This window comes from Ananas comosus, linkage group 5 (genome assembly GCF_001540865.1).
Source record: "Ananas comosus cultivar F153 linkage group 5, ASM154086v1, whole genome shotgun sequence".
NCBI classification, from domain to species: Eukaryota; Viridiplantae; Streptophyta; class Magnoliopsida; order Poales; family Bromeliaceae; genus Ananas; species Ananas comosus.
Window position 1 is genome coordinate 10,848,432 of NC_033625.1, and position 12,420 is coordinate 10,860,851.

General features: G+C 40.9%; 1 protein-coding gene across 1 annotated transcript in view; it reads right to left on the reverse strand.

Annotated features, from left to right (window-relative positions):
• LOC109710692 (leucine-rich repeat extensin-like protein 2) overlaps window positions 1-10,274 on the reverse strand; it is a gene marked incomplete in the record, with an annotated part of 20,179 nt that extends 9,905 nt beyond the window's left edge. The window contains 1 exon segment of the mRNA XM_020233428.1: window positions 10,060-10,274. Within this exon segment, the coding sequence (XP_020089017.1) occupies window positions 10,060-10,274 (215 nt within the window).

Below are 12,420 nucleotides of genomic sequence, written 5' to 3' on the forward strand. Positions count from 1 at the left end.
GCCATATACATAGGTATTTCTCCCGTATACGAAGCGAAAAAGTAGAAGCACCTGTAATCACACAATACTACAAATAGTAGTATAGAGCAGCTAGGAAAATAAACCATATATAAAAACTGTGGTTCAATACATACATGTGATCTAGGTACACAAATAGTCGCTCTGGCGAGATAACAACAACTGTATGTAAAGACCCAAAAACTACAACTACCTGTAACTGGTGCTCCTCTAGCTCTGCGACTCGACTGGAAGGGCTCTAACTCGCGATGCCCTTGCCACGATCAAGATCAGCAACAACAGCAACCGAAGGTGACGGCTCTGCAAAACAGTGGTAACAACTAGGCGTGAGAACTACTACAAAAAGTAGTCCTCAGTGGGTACCGCCCTCAAACTCATCGGTCCACCCACTAAGTCTACAGGGATAAGCAGGAATAGTTAAGAAAGCTGGAACAAATCTATAGCTAAATACCGCTATACTATCATGCTTTAACTCTAACCCTCCGTAGAACAATGTCAACTCAGACTCAATCTCAAATAAGGACTGTAATCATACTCGTCCCTGGGACTGTGAGCACACCCGTCCCGCCCGGTTGCGACTATACAGCTACCTCCACACTAACCAGTCCGTGGAGAGCAAAGTCCAACCTGCACGAACGACACCAACGCAAAAGCACAGCGCCCGTCTCCGGAGTGGCACTCGTGGGAGCTACCCAACCGAGTATGTAGCGTATCTCTGTTGAGCTCAATCAGGCTCTAACAAGCCAAAGTCAAGTGGCTAGGGTCAAAACAGGTCTAGAAATCAAACCCACGTGCCCTTGGCACAATCTGAGACAAAAAACAGAAATCTGGGTCCACCGTTCACCCCGACGGCACTCGACAATCCGAAACAGCCTAGACTTTGCTGTAAAAATAAGCTCGGCATCCTAGCACGAGCGTAAATGCATTCTAAACTACCCCGGGTATCCACCGCGCTGAAACAGCGGTGACACAATCAATCCACGGCTCCTAGAGCTAAATCAGGTAGTAGAATCATATGACGTATCAAAACGCTGGTTTTCTCCTAAGTCAATTTTCAAGTCCAACATGTATATTGTAAATACTCATCTCAGCATGCTTCAATATTCATATCGTAACCAAAATGCTAATCGATGAATTTAAGCATGATATACAAGAACCGAAAATCATACACGTCGACTAAACATGCACTTAGGAGCGAAACCGATGATACACCCACCTCTAATGCAATTCCTGGTAGCAAGGAGTCTCGAACTACTTAGAATTCCCCTGCTGGATCAACCGAAACTCTTCCAAGTCTAGCAACAAGAGTTCTCCAAACTCTACACCTTAACAAGATCAAAATCTATCAATACAACTATAATTTCAGCACCAAAGTTAAAATTGGCTCAATTACAATGCTAATTCTACCTTTCAACCCTCAAATCAGGTGTAGCCAAGTCCCAAAAGCAGCGAAATATAAGAGAATATCTAACTCGGATCCAAAATCCCACTACTTCCAAAGATAGCATAAAGAACCAATGAAAATTTCATTCTCAGCTCAAAACTGCAAACAGCAAAGAAAAATATAGAATCGACCAAGCTAACCTCAACGAAAATCTGCAAAATTGGGCTTCGTGGATTCCTCTTGAAGTCTAAAATCCAACAAACCAAGTTTCGTCGTAATCCGACCTCCCTATGTCGCGCACGAGCCAAAACACTGAAGGTCGTTGCTGGAAAAACTGCAGAATCTGCACCTTGTAATCTTGGAGTTGTGGAACTTTGATGCAATTTGAGGAAATTAGAGGGTTTAGAATGTAAAATAGCCTTCACTGTGAAGAGAGGGAGAAAAGAGGTCACAGGGGTCGAGTTCCCCCTATTTATAGTGAGGTGAAATGGTGGAAAGAGCCTCAGCAACTCAAGATGTAAACCTGCACTACTACAGAAAACCAAGTTCTAGGCGCCATAAAACCAGTTCTGGGCGCCCAGAACTTCCAGCCAAGAACAACAGTCCTCTTCGGTTCCTCCTCCCGCGGTGTGCTGCACCTTTATCCTAGTCTGGCGGAACTCACTTACGACAAATACGTGTCAACGCCATCGATAATTCCAAAGTGAACTTTCAGATCCACTTCTGGGCGCCCGGAACATAGGATCCAAATTGACTTCCAGTTTTGCGCAAAATAGNTGACTTCCAGTTTTGTGCAAAATAGCACTCAAGATCTGGGCGCCCTAAACCAAGTTCTGGGCGCCCTAAACTGGCAAAACTTCAGTTTTGCTTATTTGAGTGCGCTGAGTCCATTTTTGCATCTATTTCATGCAAAAATGACTCCGACTCAGTTCGACACTCTCCAGAGATGTCGACCAGTCACTAACACTGAAGCTAATCCTATCCAAAGCTCAGGAACACTACATTCTCTCCCACTATAAAAAGTTTCGTCCGCGAAACTGAAACATACCTCAATCCACAGCCTCAAATAGCTGGGATAGGACGCCCTCATCACCGTCTCCGGCTCCCAAGTCGCCTCCCGCTCCTCGTGATTGCTCCACTGTACCTTTACAAAGGGTATGACCCGGTTGCACAATTCCCTCGACTCTCGAGCTAGAATCTGCACCGGTCTCTTCTCATATCTCAGGTCCTCGCCAAGCTCAAGCGGAGTAAAGTCAATCACGTGGGAAGGGTCGAACACATATCTCCTCAAAGCTGAGACGTGGAAAACATCGTGTATGTTGACTAGTCGCGGGAGTAGAGCGATCCTGTAAGCAACTGGTCCTACTCGCTCCAACACCTCAAAAGGGCCTACAAAGCGTGGACTAAGCTTTCCACGCACCCCAAATCTGCGGATCCCTCTGGACGGCGAGACTTTCAAAAATACATGGTCTCCAACTTGAAACTCTAAATCTCGTCTCCTGGTGTCGGCGTAGCTCCTCTGGCGGCTCTGGGCTGTCAAAAGGCGTCGTCGCACTACTCTCACCTTTTCCTCAGCCTCTAGCAAGATCTCCGGCCCCAGCATTTTTCTTTCACCCACATCACTCCAAAATAAAGAGGATTGACATCGGCGTCCATACAACACCTCAAACGGAGCCATCTGGATGCTCGTTTGATAGCTGTTGCTATACGCAAACTCAACCAGTCTCAAATGTTGATACCACCTTCCTCTAAAGTCCAGGACACAAGCTCTCAGCATGTCCTCTAGAGTCTGAATGGTCCGCTCTGACTGACCATTTGTCTGTGGGTGAAACGCCGTGCTGAAATGTAACCGAGTACCCAAGGCAGTCTGAAGACTCCTCCAAAAATGTGAAACAAACCTCGGGTCCCTGTCCGATACGATCGAAAATGGCACGCCATACAGCCTAACAATCTCATCCAGATATAGCTGCGCGAGTCTCTCTTTGGACTAGGTGGCCTGCACTGGTAGGAAGTGAGCAGACTTAGTCAGTTTGTCCACTATCACCCAAATAGCATCATAGCCACCCTGCGCTCTCGGCAACCCCACGACAAAATCCATCATTATCTGCTCCCATTTCCACTCGTGTATTGGCAGACTCTGAAGCTTGCCAGCAGGTACCTGTCTGCCACCACGAATGACGCACCTCGCACGGTCGATGATTTTTGGCCGTGTGGTGTAGTATTCATGATTCAGATGAGTATTTATATGTATATGGGTATCAGGTATTGCGAGTCCATGGCTTCCAATAGATGTAAGCATCTATTGTTAATTACCCCCGTGGCATTAGGGCACCTTCGATTAAGAGACCTTTATAGATGGGATGCGATGAATCGTGTCCTGATTGTTTGATTGATTGAATCCTAAGTATATTTATTAGGATTCAGTTGGATTTGAAATTGACAAGATCCTAAGTATATGTGTTAAGACCTAGTCGATGTTAAACTCTAAGTATATGTATTAGAGTCTAATTGGCTCTAAGTATATGTCTTAGAGTCTGATTATATTTGGTTTCACCTTAGTTGTATGTTCTGAGGTGAAGATGTGACCAAACCCCAAATATATGTATTGAGGGAAGTCAGATTTGATATTACCCGAAGGTGGATAGTGGCTAATTCCTGAGTGTATGTGTCAGGACTAACCGAGTTTGATATATTATTTTTACTCTAGTTATATGTTCTAGAGTGAGGATCTAACTAAGCCCTAAGGTATTGCGTTAGGGTTCGTCGGATTTGATTTGCATAAGCTCTAAGTATATGTATTAGAGCTTGATCGGGTATGGATTTCACTCTAGGTAGATATACTAGAGTAAAAAGCTGACTAGACCCAAAGTGTATGTGTTGAGACTAGTCGAGCTTGGTTTGACTTCCACTCTAGGTATATGTGCTAGAGTAAAAGGTTGACTAGACCCTAACACCCCGTTTGGTTCGGGTATAAAGGGGGGGATAAGGGGGATATCCCCCCCTTTATACCCAAACAAAAAAAAAGTTTGGTGGGAACAAGTGTTCCCACCAAACCGGGTTGTACCGGGTACAACCCGGTATGGGTGGGAACACTTGTTCCCACCCGGGGGTGGAACAACTTGTTCCACCCCCTGGTACAAGGCAGAGAGAGAGAGAGAGAGAGAGAAAGAAAGAGAGAGAGAGAGAGGTGTTTTATTTTAAATTTAAATATAAATTTTTAAAATTTATAAATTAAAATTTTTAATTTTTAAAATTTAAATTTTAAATTTGATATTTTTAGTTTTTAAATTTTATAAATTTGTTATTTTATATCTTTGAATTTTAATTTGGTTTTAACTTTGAAATTTAAAATTAAATTATTGAAAATTTAAAATTTAATTTTAAAATTTAAAACTTAAAACTTTAGGACTTTAATTTAAAATTATATATTTAAAATTTAAAAATATAATTTCAATTATAGGGGTAATATTATTATTTTCTATTTATAACTACTAACTATTCCTCTTATTCCCAAAAACCATCCAAATGCAATTTTTCTAGTTCCAGCTTATACTCACAATTTCACCCAAACAAAAAAATACTCTTGTTCCTACAAAAATCCATACTTGTACCTATCCCCGGTATAACTAGTTCCTACTAATTCCCGAACCAAACGGAGCCTAAAGGGTATGTGTTAAGGTTAGTCGGATGAACTCTAAGTATATGTGTTAGACTTCGAATGAATATATTTTTGACTGAATTCTAAGTACATAATTTAGAACTCTGTCGATTTGGAGATGATTTTGCCTTAGTTATATGTGCTAAGGTGATTGATTTAGCCCTAAGTATATGTATTAGTGGTAGTCGATTTTGCTTTTGATTTTTCACTCTAGGTATATAAGCTAGAGTAAAGAAAAGGTTCATGATGAACTTTAGGCATGAACTTGATACATGGTTCATGAGATTTGGGTGTTGGCTCCTAAGATTTGGTCATGGATTTGATTCATGAGATTTGGATATGGTTTGGTGTATGGCTCATAGGATTTGGTGTATGGTTTATGAGATTTGGTATATGGTCCATGGGATTTGGTCCATGAGATTTGGTTCATGGGATGTGGTTTCATGAAATTGGATATGGCTTATGAGGTTTGGTTTATGGTTCATGAATGAGGTTAGGTATATGAGATTTGGTTCATGAACTTGGATATGGTTTATGGACTTGGTTCATGGTTCATGAACTTGGTTCATGGTTCATGAGGTGGCTATATAGGATTTGGTTCATGAACTTGGATATGGTTCATGGACTTGGTTTATGGTTCATGTACTTGGTTCATGGTTCATGAGGTTGGGTATATGGGATTTGGTTCATGAACTTGGATATGGTTCATGGATTAGGTATACGAACTTGGTTATGGTTCATGAGATTTGGTTCATGGATATGGTTCATAGTTTATGGTTCATAAATTTGGTGTATGGTTTATGGTTCATGGTGTGTGAACTTGGGTATGGTTCGTGGTGTTTGGTTCACGAACTTGGTTCATGGTTTATGGGACTTGGGTATTGATTTTCCAATTTGATTTGGGGTCCGAAGAAATCCCCGTTTGATCTTGATTTAGGGTCCAAAGAAATTCCCGTTTTAATTTTAATTTGGGGTCCGAAGAAATTCCCGTTTGGTTCTGATTTGGGGTCCGAAGAAATTCCCGTTTTGATTCCAATTTGGGGTCCGAAGAAATTTCCGTTTTAATTTTGATTTGGGGTCCGAAGAAACAGAGAATCAAAGATTCCCCTACCCTCTTCTTGCGATGTTGCAGATGACGTCGACGAAGTTGATGACGGTGGCGTGGATCTGTTCGGCCATCGAATTTGATTTGACATTTTCGAAGAAATATTGAAGGGTCCGAAGAAACGGGGAATCAAAGATTCCCCTCCCCTATTCTTTCGAAAGTACCAAACCGGCGATGTTGAGGTGGTCGCGGCAATGTAGATCACCCATTCCATCATCAACAACTTCGAATGGGGTATTGAGAGGTCCGAAGAAACGGGGAATCAAAGATTCCCCTCCACTCTCCCATCGAAGCCATCTAGATGGTATGGATAGCTACGATCGCAGGACCAAAAAAGAAAAAAAAAGGAGGGGGAAAAAAAGAGATTTTTTTTTTCTTCTTCTTCATTTTTCGTCTTTTTTTTTTTCTTTACCTGTTTATCAAATGATGGATTGGATGAATCAGCTCGACGATTCCTCCACTGTTCCGCGGCTCGGCGATCCTCCTCCTTTCCGCGGCTCGGCGATATCTCATTTTTTTAAATTTTTTGTATGTCAGAACGAGTGTAGCAATCTATCTATTTTTTTGTTCTTTGTCTATCGTATTGTCTCCGTAAAAAAAAATTCTCCCATGTTTGATTTCAGTTCTCGTATTTATAATGGGAGGGGTGGTGAGAGATATTTTGAGGGATTCGAAATTCGAATTTGAATTTTGAATAGGTTGTTTGATAGTTGGAGGTTTTTTTGGAATTGGTTGGAGATTCGAAATTCGAAATCGAATTTTGAATCGGTTGTTGGATGGTTGGAATTGGTTGGGAATTCGAAATTCGAAATCCAATTTTAAATCGGTTGTTGGATGGTTGGAGGATTTTTGGGAATTGGTTAGGGATTCGAAATTCGAAATCGAATTTTGAATCGGTTGTTGGAGGATATTTTGGAAATTGGTTAGAAATTCGAAATTTGAAATTGAATTTTGAATGGGTTGTTGGATGGTTAGGTATTCAAAATTCGAATGAGAGATATTTTGGGTGTTGGTTCGAAATTCGAAATCGAATTTCGAATCGGATTTGAATATGGTATTCGAGATTGAATTTTTAAATGTGGGTAAAAATGTGGACCGTTATTTCATGAATTGGGCTGAAATTGGGCCCACTTTGATGAAACTTGTTGGGCACGAATATTCATTGGGCTGAGATGAGGCCCGAATTTTTGTATAGGCCTAAAATCTTACAGGGCTTTTATGAGGCCCATTAATTCACATTTATGAATGGGCCTATTGTGGATTAAAATCATAATTATTGGCCCCAAGATTTCTCGGTCAACATGAGACCTTTTGGGATTGTATGAATCCGAATTTAATCGGTTTTAATTACTTTACCCAATTTTTTTTTCACTTCAAACAAATTACCCCCCACTTTTTCGACGTAAGAGTTTCGCGCGTCGAAAAGGTGCTCCTCTTTTCATTCATTTTTTTTTTTGTTCCTTTTTTTGGATTTGGTTCCCTTCTTTGACCGTACTTTTTTCTTCTTTTTTTTTACTCGGTCCCCCACATAGACCGTACCGGTTTTTTTTTTTTTTTTTTTTTAATATCATCCCCGCACCATATGCATTCAATTTGATTGCTCGATTGCTTAGTTTAACGACATGACGGTCAATATAAAAATGCTCAGTGTAATGACATGGCGGTCGATATAAATGTGCTCAGTTTGGTGACACAGCGGTCGATATAAATGTGCTCAGTTTGGTGACATGATGGCAGATATAAAAGTGCTCAGTTTAGTGACGTGGCGGTCTATTGGATATGGATTGCTCAGTTTAATGACGTGGCGGTTAATTGGATATTTGTTGCTCAGTTTAACGACATGGCGGTCTATTGGATATTTGTTGCTCAATTTAACGACATGGCGGTCGATATAAAAGTGCTCAGTTTAATGACATGGCGGTCTATTGGATATAAATGTGCTCTGTTTGGTGACATGGCGGTCGATATAAATGTGCTCAGTTTGGTGACATGGCGGCAGATATAAAAGTGCTCAGTTTAGTGACGTGGCGGTCTATTGGATATGGATTGCTCAGTTTAACGACGTGACGGTCAATTGGATATTTGTTGCTCAGTTTAATGACATAGCGGTCTATTGAATATTTGTTGCTCAGTTTAATGACATGACGGTGATATAAAAGTGCTCAGTTTAGTGACATGACGGTCTATTGGATATGGATTGCTCAGTTTAACGACGTAGCGGCCGATTGGATATGGGTTGCTCAGTTTAACGACATGGCGGTCGATTGTATATGTGTTGCTCAGTTTAACGATATGACGGTCAATTGGATATGTGCTGCTCAGTTTAACGACCATGGCGGTTAATTTGATATGGGCAGCTCAGTTTAACGACATGGCGGTCGATTGGATGTTAGTGAATATGGATTTATTTTGTCTTCGAGAAGCAATCGAAATTGCCGCGCTAACCGACCCTAAGGTGAGTTAGCATTCCGTCATTGGCAAAACAGATTTTTGGGTAGTCTGGTGCCCATATGGGTTTTCACCAAATGCCTTCCCCTAACTTTTGCCTGTGAGCCTCGAAAGGTTTGCTCACAGCGGGAATCCCAATTTTGCCTGTGGGGTTATACCACAGTCGGGGACTTTTTTGTAATTTTACCCTTGAAGTCTGATGTGGACAATCAAGTCCGCTGGTGGCTCATATTTTACCCATATTATCTAAAAAATTTAGACAACATGTCATCCACCTCTACTTTTTTTTGTATAAGAAAATATGTATTTTTTTATTTATTTTGCCTCGAGAAGCAATTGAAATTGCCACGCATAACCGACCCTAAGGTGAGTTAGCATTCCGTCATAGGCAAAATATATTTTGGGTAATCGGGGATATGGATTATTTTTTATTTATTTTGGCTCGAGAAGCAATCAAAATTGCTCCGCATAACCGACCCTAAGGTGAGTTAGCATTCCGTCATAGGCAAAATATATTTTGGGTAATAGGGAATATGGATTATTTTTTATTTATTTTGCCTCGAGAAGCAATCGAAATTACTGCGCATAACCGACCCTAAGGTGAGTTAGCATTCCGTCATAGGCAAAATATATCTTGGGTAGTCTGGCACCTATATGGGTTTTCACCAGGTACCTTTCCCTATCTTTTGCCTGTGAGCCTCGAAAGGTTTTCTCACAGCGGGGATCCCGATTTTGCCTGTGGGGTTATACCACAGCCGGGGTCTTTTTTGCAACTTTACCCTTGAAGTCCGATGTGGACAATCAAGTCCGCTGGTGGCTCATATTTTACCCATATTATCTAAAAAAATTAGATAACATGTCCTCCACCTCTTTTTTTTTGTATCAGAAAATATGTATTTTTTTTATTTATTTTGTCTCGAGAAGCAATCGAAATTGTCACACATAACCAACCCTAAGGTGAGTTAGCATATTCCGTCAGAGGCAAAATATATTTTGGGTAATAGGAAATATGGATTATTTTTATTTATTTTGCCTCGAGAAGCAATCGAAATTGCTGCGCATAGCATTCCGTTATAGGCAAAATATATTTTGGGTACTCTGGTGCCCGAATGGGTTTTCACCAGATATCTTCCCCTAACTTTTGCATGTGAACCTCAAAAGGTTTTCTCACAGCGGGGATCCCAATTTTGCCTGTAAAGTTATACCACAGCCAAAATTTTTTTACAATTTTACCCTTGAAGTCCGATGTGGACAATCAAGTCCGCTGGTGGCTCATATTTTACCCATATTATCTAAAAAAATTTAGACAACATGTCCTCCACCTTTTTTTTTTTTTTTTAGATCAATTAAGAAGTGATATGTCTTTCAACTGTATGGTTTAATGAGGATGGCCTTACTATGCATGTTAGTCTCATTTTGTCGACTATATTTGCTTAGTTTAACGACATGGCGGTCAATTGGATCATTTGGGGCTCTTGAACGTTATTGTCCTTGCCCCCAGCAACCTTTCCTTTATGGAGTTGGCGGCGGTTATTCTTTTTAAAGGACGCTCTCGTTGGAGGAATGGTGGTTGTAGTATCATTAGAAAGCGCCAGCCTATCGAATACTGATGCTTTCTGCACTCTGCCATTTGGGAATATCAGTCTTCCCTCAGACTCCATCCTCTTGGATGCAGGTTGGTAAGTGAATCGTTCGCCTATGGGTCGGTGAGGAGGGTTGGGGATGACCATATTGGGTCGTCTTCCTCGAGATGGCAGTCAAGGAATGACAACATTTGATACATCCTGTGAAGGGGCAGCGGGAGTGGTCATGCCCCCAGTAGCAGCAAGAATTTGAGCCATGACAGCAGCTCGAACATCTTCCGAAATGGTGCCAAATTGGATTGAGGCACCTGCAGTTTCGAATGTCAGGATGGACGTGGGCAAGCAGACTCGCGAACCCGCCTTCAATATTATTGAGTTTGTTGATACAGCGACAACGTTCTTTGATGTTGGTGCCATTTCCTTGTGGAAAAAGGTAGAAGCTAGAACCCCTTCTTTTTTTTTTTTAAGGTCTCGAAGATGGAAGGAGAAGCCATGTCCCACTGGGCGTGCCATTTTGTCTGCCACCACGAATGACACACCTCGCACGGTCGATGATTTTTGGCCGTGTGGTGTAGTATTCATGATTCAGATAAGTATTTATATGTATATGGGTATCAGGTATTGCAAGTCCATGGCTTCAAATAGATGCAAGCATCTATTGTTAATTACCCCTGTGGCATTGGGGCACCTTCGATTAAGAGACCTTTATAGATAGAATGCGATGAATCGTGTCCTGATTGTTTGATTGATTAAATCCTAAGTATATGTATTAGAATTCAGTTGAATTTGAGATTGACAAGGTCCTAAGTATATGTGTTAAGACCTAGTCGATGTTAAACTCTTAAGTATATGTATTAGAGTCTAATTGGCTCTAAGTATATGTCTTAGAGTCCGATTATATTTGGCTTCACCTTAGTTGTATGTTCTGAGGTGAAGATGTGACCAAACCCCAAGTATATGTATTGAGGTAAGTCGAATTTGATATTACCCGAAGGTGGATAGTGGCTAATTCCTGAGTGTATGTGTCAGGATTAACCGAGTTTGATATATTATTTTTACTCTAGTTATATGTTCTAGAGTGAGGATCTAACTAAGCCCTAAGGTATTGCGTTAGGGTTCGTCGGATTTGATTTGCATAAGCTCTAAGTATATGTATTAGAGCTCGATCAGGTATGGATTTCACTCTAGGTAGATATACTAGAGTAAAAGGCTGACTAGACCCAAAGTGTATGTGTTGAGACTAGTCGAGCTTGGTTTGACTTCCACTCTAGGTATATGTGCTAGAGTAAAAGGTTGACTAGACCTTAAAGGATATGTGTTTGGTTCACGAACTTGGAAAAGCTTTATGAACTTGGTTCATGGTTTATAGGATTTGGTTCATGAACTTGGGTATGGTTCGTAGCGTTTAGTTCACGAACTTGATTCATGGATTATGGGATGTGGGTATGGTTCGTGGTGTTTGGTTCACGAACTTGGTTATGGGACTTGGGTATGGTTCATGAACTTGGTTTATGATTCATGAACTTGGTTTATGGTTTATGGTCCATAAGGTTTGGTATATGGTTCATGAACTTGGTTTATGGTTTATGAAGTTGGGTATATTGGATATGGTTCATGAACTTGGATATGGTTCATGGGTGAGATTTATGAACTTGGCTCATGAATCTTGGTTTATGGACTTGATTCATGATTCATGAACTTGGTTTATGGTTTATGAAGTTGGGTATATGGGATTTGGTTCATGAACTTGGATATGGTTCATGGACTTGGTTCATGGTTCATGAACTTGGTTTATTTTGGTTCATGGGCCTTGATTCATGAACTTGGGTTATGATCCGTGGTGTTTGGTTTGCGAACTTGGGTAAGATTCATGGATGTGGTTCGTGCTTCAGGAACTTGGTTTATGAGTTTTGGTTCATGAGACTTGATTCATGAACTTGGATATAGGATTTGGGATTTGGTTCACGAACTTAGGTATGGTTTAGGTTTATGAGCCTAAGTTGGAAGTTGGATTTGGATTTTGGGTTTGGATTTGGATTGTGGACTTGATTTGGGTTGGGTTTGGGTTTTGGTTTTGGGTTCGGGTTTCGGTTTGGATTTTGGTTTTGTTTTGGTTTGGGTTTGGATTTGATTTGGTTTGGGTTTGGGTTTATTTGTGGATTTGGGTTTGGATTTGGGTTGGGTTTGGATTTTATTTGTGGAATGGTTTGGGTTTATTTGGACT